General features: G+C 31.8%; 1 protein-coding gene across 10 annotated transcripts in view; it reads right to left on the bottom strand.

Moving 5' to 3' along the window:
- Positions 1 to 2959: 2959 nt before the first annotated feature.
- The window catches only part of LOC123556912 (mitochondria-eating protein-like), a 35385-nt gene continuing 23193 nt past the window's right edge, over positions 2960 to 15151 (bottom strand). For 4 of the 10 annotated variants that reach the window (XM_053543246.1, XM_045347989.2, XM_053543245.1 and 1 more), the window contains exons 6-13: positions 13046 to 13277; positions 11536 to 11694; positions 9549 to 9581; positions 8635 to 8810; positions 8086 to 8212; positions 7099 to 7125; positions 5923 to 6043; positions 2960 to 5118 (exon numbers count right to left, since the gene is read on the bottom strand). In XM_053543246.1, coding sequence (XP_053399221.1) covers positions 5099 to 5118; positions 5923 to 6043; positions 7099 to 7125; positions 8086 to 8212; positions 8635 to 8810; positions 9549 to 9581; positions 11536 to 11694; positions 13046 to 13277 — 895 coding nt within the window. In that variant the 3' untranslated portion in view covers positions 2960 to 5098. The remainder of the gene's footprint in view (positions 5119 to 5922; positions 6044 to 7098; positions 7126 to 8085; positions 8213 to 8634; positions 8811 to 9548; positions 9582 to 11535; positions 11695 to 13045; positions 13278 to 15151) is intronic. The other 6 variants (XM_053543248.1, XM_045347991.2, XM_053543249.1 and 3 more) reach the window with 4 other exon arrangements.

Here is a 15151-nt window from a genome sequence, read left to right as displayed (position 1 = left end):
TCTAAAACCCTTTGCCACTGGTTTCAGAATAACTCTACATTTTATAAGAGATATCTGAAAAGTATTTGTTGTGTTGTCGTGTTTTCGTATCGGCGGGGCGAAAACACGAAAAACTCAACAAATAACATGTATTTGTCGTGTTTTCATATTGGTGGGGAGAAAACACAAAAACTCAACAGATAAGGTATTTGTTGTGTTTTTGTGTCGGCTGGGTGAAAACATGAAAACACGACAAATAAAGAGCGCCATCACGACATATTTATAACCGGCAACACGAAAACTCGACAGATAAATTTGTCATGTCGGCGCCCTCTAAATTTTGAGTTTTTGTGTAAAATATGTTGTGTTTTCGCCCCGCCGACACGCCAACTCAACAAATTATGTTTTTGTCAAGTTTTCGTGTTGTCGTGTTTTCGCCAGCCAACACAAAATGGCAGAAATCAGCCACCATAGAAATGGCATAAAGATAATGCAAGATTTGATGGTAATAATTTGAAATAGTCTTCAAACTTAGACTGTTTTAAATACTTTATATCGCTCACATTTTCTTGAATTTTGAACCATTCTAATCCAGTTTAGTATATACTGATCTTTTAATCTAAGCTTAAAAATATTATTGTGGCATTTTCTGCCAGAGACAGCTAGGTAGCTATCATGATGATAATGTAAACTTTCCAGGAAATGTGTGGGGTTTTTTTTTTTCTGAAAAAAATTCCGCAATAAATAATATATTGTGAAAATATTTTAGAGCAAAATTTCGCATTGTTGTGCAATTTTCTTATTTTTTTCCAGACAATGTTATTGTTTCCTGAAAACTTTTAAGCGCAAAATTCCGTTTCTTCGCTTTATCACAATCATTCTTTTAATTATTGCAATCTATCTATATCCATAAATGTATCTACACTCACTAAATTCTTTAGGTTACAGACTATTAATTTTTAAGGCTACAGCCTGCTAAATTCTTTGGGTTACAGACTGCTAATTTTAAGGTTATAGACTGCTAAATTCTTTAGGTTACAGACTACAAATTTTTTTAAGGTTACAGACTACTAAATTATTTAGGTAACACACTGCTAAATTCTTTAAGGTTACAGACTACTAATTTTTTTAGGTTACAGACTGCTAAATTCTTAAGGTTACAGACTACTATTTTTTTTAGGTTACAGACTCCTAATTTTTAAGGTTACAGACTACTAAATTTTTTAAGGTTACAGACTGCTAATTTTTTTCGGTTACAGACTACTAAATTTTTAAGGTTAGAGACTGCTAATTTTTTTAGGTAACAGGCTCCTAATTTTTAAGGTTACAGACTACTAAATTTTTTAAGGTTACAGACTGCTAATTTTTTTAGGTTACAGACTCCTAATTTTTAAGGTTACAGACTGTTAAATTTTTTAAGGTAACAGACTCCTAATTTTTAAGGTCACAGACTCCTAATTGTTAAGGTTACAGACTACTAAATTTTTTAAGGTTACAGACTGCTATATTTTTTAGGTTACAGACTCCTAATTTTTTACGGTTACAGGCTGCTAATTTTTTTTTGGTTACAGACTACTAAATTTTTCAGGTTACAGACTGCTAATTTTTTTAGGCTACAGACTACTAAATTTTTTACGGTTACAGGCTGCTAATTTTTTTTAGGTTACAAACTTCTAAATTCTTTAGGTTACAGACTGCTATTTTTTTTAGGTTACAGGCTGCTGATTTTTTTTAAGTTACAGACTACTAAATTCTTCAGGTTACAGACTGCTAATTTGTTTTTAGGTTACAATCTACTAAATTCTTCAGGTTACAGACTGCTAAATTCTTTAGGTTACAGACTGCTAAATTTTTTAAGGTTACAGACAGCTATCTTTTTTAGGTTACACACTGATAAATTCTTTAGGTTACACACTGCTAAATTCTTTAGGTTACAGACTACTAAATTCTTCAGGTTACAGACTGCTAATTTTTTTAGGTTACAGACTACTAAATTTTTTACGGTTACAGGCTGCTAATTTTTTTTTAGGTTACAGACTACTAAATTCTTCAGGTTACAGACTCCTAAAAAAGTTCTTAAAACAAACGAAAACTTAAGTATATTTTTTAGCATTAAATATACTTATTTGAAAAAAAAACATGACATCATATTTTGAAATTTTTTCAAAAATACGTTTAAAAAGTGGGAGGGTGGGGAGTGCGAAAAAGGGAAACGAAATGACCAACTGGAACGAGTTGACTGGGGGACGAGATGACAGGGGATGAGTTGACTGTAAATCTCTTTTTCTGGGATGGACAAAGGTTACGGGCACCCCAACCCCACTCCCCTCCACGTGTCTTCACTCATTTGAAGTTACCTTCACATTTGGTTTCCTCTGACAAATCAATATTGATGGGATATTAACCACTCCAAGGATAGCTTTAGTTATCTCACATAATGCCATACTTCACTATCCAGCATCAAGTTAGTAGAGTGCATTGTCTCCGCCCGAACTGGCTGGTTTTCGAACTTCCCCTTAAAGAGGGAAAGTGCCTGCATTTGAAAAAAAAATGAATTGATGACTTTATAAGAATGCTATTGTAAGAAGCACTTCTTGAGAAGAAGTTTTTACAAGATATTTCTATTTTTAGCTCTAAAAGGGGCAAAGAACCCCAATTTGAAAAACTATGGGAGAGGACTTTATAAGTGGCTACAGACTGAATTAAATGAGATCTATCAAGCAGTTAATGAGAAGTTGTTGTCTAATGGCCACTAAAAGTCTAGAAATACAGAAATAGGAGAATTATTTTTGATGACAAAGCATTATGTGGAATACTGATTTGGCGGAAAGTGTTGGATATCCCTCGACTATAAACTTGCGTAGTTTCTTAACTGCACCTCCTTCAGTTTGTATAATGACTACCTTTGTCGTTATTTCAACACTTTTTTCCCTAAGGCCACAAAAAAATACAATGCCTTTTTACAACACAAGAAACAACATTCTTTTCTTTTTTTATTTTATTCTGTGAAACCTATCTAATATCAGTACAATTTTCAAAAACTTTCATTGTAAAAATATATGAAGTAAAGTTAAAATGTTAAACAAAGCTAAACTGGTCAACTGATTTTAAAATATCACACGCTTGGTAGATATCACAAGTGTACAATAAACTGAAAACTTAACAAACCAAAATATGATCGACCACTCTAAGGTTCTAACAAAAGAGCAAAATCTGGCGAAAATATCACAGACCTAACAAATGAAAAGTAGCTAATATTTCTTTACTTTTATATGCTGTTAAAATATAAAGTTCAGTTTTCTAGAAAGAAAACAGACTTGGACGGAATAAATTGATGGCAGTTGGACGGACTTCCAGCAGAAAGTGGTTAATAAATAAATTGCTTCATATACTATAAGCTAATACTGCTACTTGTAATCTGACAAATAACTGTTATAAAATGGTGTATGGATTATGTATTGAACATATAATGTATTATGTAACTTTAGTTTTGAACTATAATACTTCCTGGTTTTCTCACTGTTGAAGTCAATGTTCCCAGGACATTCATGATTTTAGAAATCTTAGCTACATGTGAGTTGGATGCATTGGCTTAACTTTGATCAATTTCACTTAAACTTCCAAAGAAAATAAATAAAAACAATTTAAATTTTCTTCACAGTGAATGAGAGATGAATTATTTTTCTTTAAAAATAACAGGAAAAATTATGAATATATGCATAACAACATGTACACACTGCAAACTTTTTTCCCTAAACCTTATATACATGTACAATCAACAAAATCTCAACATATGAGGGTTAACCAAAAATTCTGAAAGCTTTGAGAGTAAGTTTTGCTAAATCATATAATTTTTCAAGATTAAAGAGCTGCATTTCATCTATCTGCTATAAAACATTGCTAGAAAATAACTTTTTTGCTATATATCTACAGTATTATAAAACAACTGAAAGAATTCTAAAATATACGCTTTGATGAAAAGCAGATATTCCCTCATATGGTGTCAGTTAAAAATATCATAACATGTCACTGTTAGTTAATATGTTTGAAATGTATGAACTAAAATATCAACAGCAAACATTTGGCCCCATTTTAGATATTCACTGAATATGGAAATAATCATATTTCCCTAAATTGTAGACTCAACAGAGATCTGTTATGCAAATGTTTAACTACCTTTTATGTCTGTGCGAACATTTTCTAGTATCAAATTCAATGAGTAACATGTGAATTAGTAACACTGATTATATGTATTAAAATACTACAATTGTATGTGAATTAAGTAAAACAGCACTTCCGATGCAGGATAAATTGTCTCAGACAGGGCTGGGATCTTTTCCTTCAAAGAACAACTAATTCTTCAAGAGGCCATTTAACATACATCTTTTCACCTTTTACGGATTTAATGTACAATTTTCTGCCTTTTACTGATTTAAATTAAGGCTTTTTCTATGCACAGTTGAAAATAATATTTTTTTTTCTTTCCGTCTTTCTAAACTCTTTAAAAAGACTCGAACATCCCTTTTGCTTACTTTGAAATAATCATAGAAAAAGAATAAAGGATACCGCAATATTGTAATTATGCAACCCTGTTGAACTGAAAAATATATAAACAATTAAATCTACCCAAACTGTTCCAGTGATTACAAAAACTAGTGAATAAATATAAATACAACAACATTCATAATGTAAAAAAAAAAACAACTCTACAAAATCCATTGTTTTATCTACAATCATGATAAAAAACATACATTGTCAAAAACATTTCTACACTTTGCAGTAAATACTTTCATTTCAAAACAAAAGCATATCACCCCCTTTTCAATCTGTTTTTCTTGTATAAATTCTTTCATCGCTAACAATTTAAAATCTAAAATCTTAGAAAAATTTTGATATAAAATTTCAGTTTATAAATGTCAAATTAATAGTTATTATAAAATGCTTTTGTTAAGAAATTAACTAAAACGACTAATAAATAACGCGTTAATATAAACAAAAAGCTCTCTTGCGCAACTCAAATTTCCTACACAACTTCTACATTTCCTGATTCAATGTTTTCAACAAAAATATTTGTCACTAAAAGTCCAATTTGCTGCATGATAAAACGCTGCTTTAAATCTTAGTATACCTGCTGGAACCCTGCAAATAACAATGAGAAGAATGTATTAACATTTCTATCTACGGATAAACAAAAAATTGTGACTTGAATAGATGAAAAATTAACAATTTCAATGTTTACAATACTGTATATTCTATAATGAACGCCCTCCTATTCTCTAATGAACGCCCTCCCTTTCATTAAAGTGACCTTCGCCATTTTCCAAAATAAATATTTTTCAAGTTAATTTAGGTCGTAAGTAAATACCAGCAATATGGCAGTGTTGTAACTGTTTTTAACATTTTTAGGGCCTAAATAAACACCCCCTTTTGTAAAATGTAACGTCCCTGAAGGCGTTAATAATAGAATATACAGAAAATGTGTTCCGAGTAATGTCAATGAAATGCTACCTTCTGAATATGTTGCATAGAAAATGAAATTTGGACATACATGTTCCTGCACCAATACATTTAATGATAAAACTTTACACGGACATAAAATTACGACAGGTACACACTTGCAGAACACACTGTAGATAACATAACAAGAATTGTGTTGACGTAAACTGTAGCAATTGCTAGTTCTTTAAATTTGGTTATCTAAGTCTTTGAATGTGCTAAACTTAAGTGTTTATTACTTTCACTTAAATGTGAGTGCTAACATGCACTTGCATCAACAAATGCTGTAAATACAATGAATACCTTTGCAAGTGTGTACAAACACAACATTAAACAAAACCACAGGTAAAGAAACAATATGGAAGTTAGAACGGCAGGAATTACATATATTAATGTGCAAGGAACACAATGAAACAATACAGTGAATATTAAACTGTCAACACGCACCTGACCGACGGGGACTAGGGGAACGGCTGCGACGTGTTGGGCTCTGTGAGCGGGAACGGGATCGGGAGCGGGGACCTGGGCTCACTGAACGAGAGCGGGTTGGGCTACGACTTCTTCTTGACTGTGAAATAAAAGATTTTATTATGATAACTTATTATAATTAATAATTTTGATAGTTATTGCCAAACTGTTTTGGAGACTAAATATTAAGCCCAACATTTCAATATTATTTTGCAATTGACACATATTCTTCAACTACACAGAATTTATAGTTTACATGAAGTGCAGATACATACTTATTAATATGGTGTAATTTTAATATTTGTTAGTAAAACATCTTAAGGTGTGAAGGTTATAATTTGGATAAACTGGGAGATAGCTGTCAGCAATGTATACCTTGTCCACCAGTCTAACGCTAATAGGTATTCTGTTAGACAAAAAAATAAAGTTCAGACTATCACAAATAAATTTGAAAAAGCAAACTGGATTTCAAAATTTAATTTCAAGCTTACTTATGTCTTGTTATAATTTTTAAATGAAATAAAGTAAAGCAAAACTGTTAAACTGTTAAAAGTTTGCGTGCAATGACAAAAACTAAGCATTCCCAGAATGATCTGTGGTAAAATGTTATTCAATGTTGAAATGACATGACAATGGTGGCATGAAAAAAAGAAGAGACAAATATTTTTTCCAAAAGAAAAAGTGTTTTAGGATGCATAAGTGTCAGAATGCAAAATGTCAACTTTGTGTCTAAACAATGTGATCTTTTATGCAGATTTTCAATTAAAAACTATGAGTGCTATGTAAATTTTACATGAACAAAAGTAAATCTGCTGTAAAATCAGACATGCAAAGTTAAAGTTCGATTTTTTTTAAAATTGGAAATGGCATGTGTGGTATAAAATTTACGATATATGATAAACTCCCTAAACATATAAGACCAATTATAACAGTAAAGTACTTTGATGTGTACTTATTTTCACAGACATGGACAGTTAGCAAATATAGCTAAAATAAACCCCTTACTTAAATATTTCTGATTTCACAGTATATTGAAGACTTATGCAAAGAACTTATATCCTGTGGTGACTAACCCATTGGCCAGACAGCTGAAAAATGTGAAAAACTAAACAGTACAGTCACCTTAACTGAAAATAATAATAAATTTATATATACCAATTCTTGTTCTCTTGTGATATTGTGCTAAACAAATAATTTCAATAGTTTACAGGAGAAAACCTTTTCTGTTCAAACTTCATAGATCCTAGTTTACATAGGAAAGATTTCTTGTTTACATAGGCAAGAATACTTGTTTACATTGGCATAAACCTGTAAAAATACTTATTGACACAGGTATGAACCTTGATTTACATTGGACTGAACCTCAAATTATATAGGCATGAACCTGGTTTATACAGGCATGAACTCTATTTACATAGGCATGAACCTTGGTTTACATCAGCATGTACCCTGGTTTACATAGGCATGAACCAATGACAAAGGCATAAACCCTGATTTACATAGGGATGAATCTTGGTTTATATCAACATTAATCCTGGTTTACTTAGGCATGAACCCTGATTTGAATAGGCATGAACCCTGGTTTACATAGGCATGGACCCTGGTTTAAAGACATGATCATGGATTTATATAGGCATGAACCCTCATTTACATAGGAATGAATCCTGGTTTATATAGGCATGAACCTGAGTTTATATAGGCAATAACCCTGGTTCATATAGGCATAACTCCTATTTACATAGGCATGGACCCTGACTTACATGGACATGAACACTGTTTTAAATAGACATGAACCCCGATTTAAATAGGCATGAACCCTGGTTTGAATACGTATGAACTAGGGTTATATAGGCATGGTCCTTGATTTACATGGGCATGAACCCTGATTTGCATAGGCAAAAACGCTTGTTTACAAGAAAAGTTTAGTCTTAAACTTGTAATTAACACCAGCAATGTGCGTCTGTATGTGTTCACTAGAGATGTCTTCACTAAGACAATAATTATTTACTTTTTATATATAGATTTGCTATTTCATAAATCATTATGAATTTGGCAAGAAAAAAATTGTAAGCCAACAGACATCAATATATCTTAGGTAATATTTTAGCCATTTTCAAGATTAAGGATTGTTCAGAACCCTACCAATGAGGCCCCTCTCCTGGTGCAGCACTCTCCCTTCATCCTAATGTGAGGCCCTTGTGCCAGACATGGCCAGATGTGGTGGTTCACAAGAGGTGCCGTGTACTCTGAGTCATAGCTGCGACGGTATCTACAAAAACAACGTAGCGTAAATGACAGAGAAATAATGTACATTTGTGGCTTTTAAATAGTAATGTAATTACAATCATTCAGAAAAGCTTTATAGAGTATGTTTAGTTCAAGAAGTGTGTTCTCGTTTAATTCTTACACACTTTATCAATCTTTAAAACATTACAAATAAAATGTAGAAAAATTTCTTCACATTTGCAGCAAGCAACAGTACTAAGATAGAAAAATGCCCAACAATCAAAGTACCTTTTTTCAGGCCAAAAGTATTATTTACTTCGTATCATCAGAATTTGGCCTTTAAAATTCAGGCCAAAAGTACCTTTTTTTTCAGGCAAATATTATTATTTACCTTGTATCATCAGAATTTGGCCTATGAAATTCAGGCCGAAAGTACCTTATTTTCAGGCAAAAAGTATTACTTACTTTGTATCATCAAAGAGTTCTGCCTTTGAGGCTACTGAAATATCAAGAGAGTGAGCTAGAGCACTCATCTGCCAGGCGACTTTGACACATTCACGGATAAATGGCTGTATGACGGCAAAGGTGGTATCCCGTGGGAGGAAGATGCTTGGGTTGACATTCAACTTGCGGATCACATCCTGAAGTTTCAATAGAAATAGGCTTTAGTTTTAGTTAAAAGACAATAAAATGACCTTCACTACAACAATGAAATTTAAGCAAGCTACATTTACCTAGATATTAAGGAATCTTGTCTTAAGACTAATGTCAAAATATTGAAATTTTCAAAACTGACAAAAATGTTTAACAATGCCAAAAATCATAGGATTTGAAGTACTGCTAAAATGTTGATAGTTTTTTTCTACATAGAGAACATGGAAAAGAGATTCCCTATACATTTTGCAACTGCATGATGTGTCTTTAAAAACATACTCTGAGAAACCTCCTGGATCACATTGTTCTATTTTATGTTATTTTCTATTTTAAATAAATGTTTCTTTTTTACTTAAAAAAAGTTTTAAATTCAGTATGCGCTAAACAAATTGAAACAAATCAATTTGTACCTTTTAATTCTAATATATACTCTTTTTACATATCAAAAAATCTTTCTCCCATTAATTGCTATTAGTAACAAGTGAAAAATTAATACACTCAGTGCTTACAAAAAAACTTTTTTTCATCTGATAAAAAATTTCAACTTTATCAGTTTTAGTACTACATGCATGTGATGTGACTAACACCACTAAATATAAAATTCAACACATGCATTTTGTTTGTATTGTCCAGAACCATTTTCTTTGCACTTGAATGAAAACAGTGATTGTGAGTTAAATCTTGAACCATAATCATGCATTGACTAGTGCCATGTTTGCACATACCCAGAGGCTAACGGTACCCAATCCATTAAATGTCTGTAAAGCCAAAGTTAAAATACTATGTTTATCTAGACTGCAATAGGACAAGCAAAAAATGTTACTATATTAAACTTTTTTTTCAAAAAAAAAAAAAAAAAAAAAAAAAAAAAAAAAAACACACACAAAGAAACTTAATCTTCAAGAATAACTCTTTTCGGATTAAATGTGTGATTATAATCAAAGAAATTATCAACATGAACCATATCTTCTTTTTTTAATTACCACCCTTTATATACATCTTGAGTTAAATTACTATATAAAGCAACCTTAATGCCATGACTATGAAAGTCATTCCAGTAATACTTTACAGTTTTAAGTTAAACAAGAGCCATCTGTAAGACAGCGTGCTCAACTTTTCTCAGTGTTTGACTCTGAATTTGTGCTTTGCCAGTAAAAAAAAATTCCAAGTTAAAAAGGGACATAACTCTGTCAAAATTATAATCAGAGTTATGGGAATTGTGTCTCCTGGTGTAGAATTTGATAGTAAATAACTATTTAGAGTTTCAAGTCAAAAGCTTTAACAGTTCAGAAATATTTGACTTTTAACAAAAAATTCTAAGTTAAAAAGGGGCATAATTCTGTCAAAATTCAAATCAGAGTTATGGGGATTGTGTCTCCTGGAGGGGTGGGGGGGGGTATTCATAAAGCATCTTAAGTATAAGTATAAAAAACTGATTATTTACTTAAGTATTACTTAGGTAAGAAATTTATTTACTAAAGTATATTTGTTATTCATAAACAACATAATAAGTAATTCTTGGCTTTTATTGTGGATGAAAACATTAAAAATAACACATCAATTTCAGACAGATACAACATGCACAATTATGTCTAAAGTGCTTTTATCTGCAAAACAACACATTAATCATACTCACGACGCTATTTTGTTTTCTGACTTAAGTAATTTCTTACGTATCTTAACTTTAAGCTGTTTTATGAAGAGGACTTAAGTTTTTTACTTCGACTTAAGCTGAAATCACCACAAACTTGAGTAAAATCTTCAACTTAAGTCAAAACTTATACTTAAGATGCTTTATGAATACGGCCCCTGGTGTAGACTGTGATGGTAAATATTTTAAGTTTCAAGTCAAAAGCTTTGATAGTAACAGAGATTTCTGACTTTATCGAAATCTTTAACCAAAAATACTAAGTTAAAAAGGGGCATAATTCTGTCAAAATTCAAACCAGAGTTATGGGCATTGTGTCTCCCGGTGTAAACTCTGATTGTAAACAACTATTTTGAGTTTCAAATAAAAAGCTTTAAAAGCAACAGAGATATTTGACTACCAAATTTAAAAAAAAAAAATTATAAGTTAAAAAGGGGCATAATTCTGTCAAAATTCAAATCAGAGTTATGGGGATTGTTTCTCCTGGTGTAGACTTTGATGGTAAATAAGTATTTTAAGTTTCAAATCAATAGCTTTGATAGTAACAGAGATATTTGACTTTATCAAAAACTTTAACCAAAATTAAAATGGGGCATAATTCTGTCAAAATTCAAAATAGAGTTATGGGGATTGTTTCTCCTGGTGTAGACTTTGATAGCAAATAACTATTTAAAGTTTCAAGTCAATAGCTTTGATAGTAACAGAGATATTTGACTTAATAAAAAACTTTAACCAACGGCTACGCTGACGCCGATGCCAGGGCAAGTGCAATAGCTCCACTTTTTCTTCGAAAAGTCGAGCTAAAATGGAAACAATAATAAGAACATGTAGAGGTAAATCTTTGTAATACTGTTTTGCAGTAAACACTCATTTAGGCAGAATGTGCAAAAACTTAGTAACATGAAAATTCATCTCATGCATCATCAATTCACAACAAACACAATCAATGACATAATACACATGCATTACAATTTAACACTGAACAATGTTATTCACAAACTTTAGTAAACAGGTCTTGTGGAAAACCATTCTCAGTATTTACTGACATCTTTCCTGGTACTTACCGACACCATTCCTGGAGCATCATAGAGGTCCACATTGCGGTTTATGTAATCTTGTACAGCTTCTTCAAGCGTCTCGGGACCCGTGTGGGTAATGGCAAGATTGGATCGAACCTTCATCTTAAACTGACGGAATGCTGTCTTTGCTACATTGAAGGATTCCTGTGACAAAGAGTTTATGACAGTTTATTTCTTTACATATCAATATTGAAGTGTGAGTTAGACTGTTAGAACGATTACAGTAGTGTTAAACCTTTTTTTGATAATCACTTCAATTGTATAGTATATACAATGTTTTCAATACCATATAAAACAGGCACAATCAAATGCAACTGTTTTAAACATTTTTAGTAAAAGACATAAACATACTAGCAATCTTTTAATCATTCACTAAACTGTTTTAAAATTTCATTCATGTATAATGATGTATTCCAGGTATAACAAGAGCTGTCCGTAAGACAGCGCGCTTGACTTTTCTCAGTGCTTGACTCTGAATTAGAGCTTTGCCAGTAAAAAAAATTCTAAATTAAAAAGGGACATAACTCTGTCAAAATTCAAATCAGAGTTATGGGAACTGTGTCTCCTGGTGTAGACTTCAATAGTAAATAACTATTTTGAGTTTCAAGTCAAAAGCTTTAACAGTAACAGAGATATTTGACTTTAAACAAAAAATTCTAAGTTAAAAAGGGCATAATTCTGTCAAAATTCAAACAGAGTTATGGGAATTGTGTCTCTTGGTGCAGAATTTGATTGTACATAACTATTTTGAGTTTCAAGTCATAAGCTTTAATAGTAACAGAGATATTTGACTTTATCAAATTTAAAAAAAATAATTCTAAGTTAAAAAGGGGCATAATTCTGTCAAAATTCAAACAGAGTTATGGGGATTGTTTCTTCTGGTGTAGACTTTGATGGTAAATAAGTATTTTAAGTTTCAAGTCAATAGCTTTGATAGTAACAGAGATATCTGACTTAATCAATAAACTTAACCAAAAATTCTTAGTTAAAAAGTGGCATAATTCTGTCAAAATTTAAATCAGAGTTATGGGGATTGTTTCTCCTGGTGTAGACTTTGATAGTAAATAACTATTTTAAGTTTCAAGTCAATAGCTTTGATAGTAACAGAGACATCTGACTTTATCAAAAACTTTAACCAACAGTGACGGCGGCGCCGGGGCGAGTGCAATAGCTCTACTTTTTCTTCGAAAAGTCAAGCTAAAAAAGAACAAGTTCAACTATCAAAATGCAACTATAAATCCACTCAACTATCAAGAGAGTGGATAGAGTGAGCAAACTGTTGGAAAATGATCTCTCTTCCTTTTCATTTGTTTGGATTTAGAAACACTACACAACCTAGGTCATATGGTGACATTGCCAGTTTTTGATGGGAGGAAGACACAGGGTGCCCCTCTGGGTACTGTTTCTGGTATGGCCAAGAACCTAGGTAGGATGAACTTTCATAAACTAGCTGGATGGTTTGAAAAAGAAGTTATTATTTACACAATATATTTACCTTTACAGCTTCGAAAACGATTCTCTGAATGTTCTCATGATCCGGAGGGTACTCATAATTGATAAAGGCTGTCCTGAGCGTATCCATGGCATCGAGGCGGTCCTGAGAGAACAGATCATTCCAGCGGGAAATCAGGTTCGTCTCCCTTACACGCTGGACAGGATCATCCATTGAGAGTGGAGAGCTTACACGTGGTGTGTAGCGGTACTTGGATAGAGAATCTATGGTGTCACTACAATAAACATTGATAGATTATAAGCTGAAGCACATTTATTATAGTATTGAATAATAGGAATAAAATTACTCATTTTCATAAGCATAGAATTTAATAGTTTGAGCCAAAACGGTTTTTCAAAGGGAACAGGAACTCACAGATTTCTAATTTTGGGTACAGAATGTACTAAATAAATGAAATTTTATCTCTTGGGATTTAAATTTGTGACTTGGGGCAATCACAAAATTCATGAAAATTAGTAGTCCCCAAAAATGCTAATAATTTATCAGTACTACATTTTACTGAAGATCATTTTGCGAGGAGCCTGTTCCAATGTATTTTACAGTATCAGTAAACACGACGACTACACTCGGTGAATAGCACATCACTGACTGTGGTTGCAATACTTTAATTCAACTCCCAACTAGAGTCAAATCAACATAGCTTGGGTTTTAAGACTGACAACTTGATTTTCCTACTTACTTTTTAGGACGAAAGTTTGTTTTTGTTTTTTTCAATTAAAACAGGAACTAACATAGTGCAGACATACTTCCATATTCATACTTACCCGCCTTTTATTATTAGTCAAAGTTAACTGTGAATTGCAAATATATATAGTGGTTAATTTTTATGCCCGTGTACTGGCTCAAGTGTCAGTTCCATCAGTTTGTTATGCTGTGAAATAATTTTATTTTCAAGGGTATGAAATGTTGTAATTCTGGCAAACTTGACATTTCATGGGGTTATGAATTTGTGGATTTTAAATTTTGAATCTACTAGTACAATGAACTTTGCTTGTTCATTTTATGGATTAAATTTCATGAACTGACTCATTCATGAAATCCACAATGACTTCACGATATTTGCTTTTGTTTTTTTTCTTTTTTTACGGCTTCTGTTTTATCTCAGATAATTTCACACAAATTTCATATATTGATTCAATTTGCCCTATGCCTGTTTCCCATTATTAATATCTGTGTCAAAACAGTATTCAGTATGCACAAAATTCTGAAGATTTATCTCCGTACAAATGAGATATTTCCCTATAGCTGAGGAGATATTTCCCTATAGCTGAGGAGATATTTCCCTATAGCTGAGACAATGGTTTCCTAAAAGATTAATATAGCTAGAAAGGTCTAAAATAGAAAATGTCTCCAAAAATGCAAAATGTCAGAATGATCTCTTGAGCTAGTACACATTCTAGGAAAAGTTTGGAATCATTACAACTGAATATCTTGTCAGTATATATAAACTTATTTTGATATTCAATTTTCTGCTGACATTTAAGAACACAATAACCTGACACTTAATTTTATGATGGACTGTGTCGTCTTTGGACAGTTAAAGATTAGACAATTTGTTAAATGTTTCAAAATACGTTGGTAATTGTATCTTGTGGACAAATATGGTACAAATTTTTGACACTGCAGTCCATTAAGAAATTTTGCATTACATAATTGCTTATTGTAAAGGTGTTACTCCAAATGTCAAATTTTCTAATACAGTTCTCTGGTCAAGATGTTATCCTTTAAAATGATTTTTACCATACTAATTTTGTCACGTTTTTTTTTAAATTTTGACAGCCGATTCTGAAATTCTTTAAGGTATCTTAGAACTTTTATTTTCAGTCCTTAAGAAATACTGTATATTTTCAACTATAACCGATAAAACTTGGATAAGAGACTAAATAATTCTAAAAACAAATCCATTTGCAAAACTAGTCATCAACCATAACCAGTAGCTGTGTTCAATAATAACTGTATATAAGCTCAATCATATAAAACTCAATATAAAAAAGAGAAAATCATCCTTCAAGCAATTTTCTTTGTAAAAATTCAAAAACAAAAAAAAGATGAAAGAGCTCAAGAAGAAACTAAACTACTATCTAGGCA

The sequence above is a fragment of the Mercenaria mercenaria genome, chromosome 5, assembly GCF_021730395.1.
Source record: "Mercenaria mercenaria strain notata chromosome 5, MADL_Memer_1, whole genome shotgun sequence".
Classification (NCBI taxonomy): Eukaryota; Metazoa; Mollusca; class Bivalvia; order Venerida; family Veneridae; genus Mercenaria; species Mercenaria mercenaria.
The sequence above is the reverse complement of the archived record's forward strand: the minus strand, read 5'-3'. Positions and strand labels throughout refer to the sequence as shown.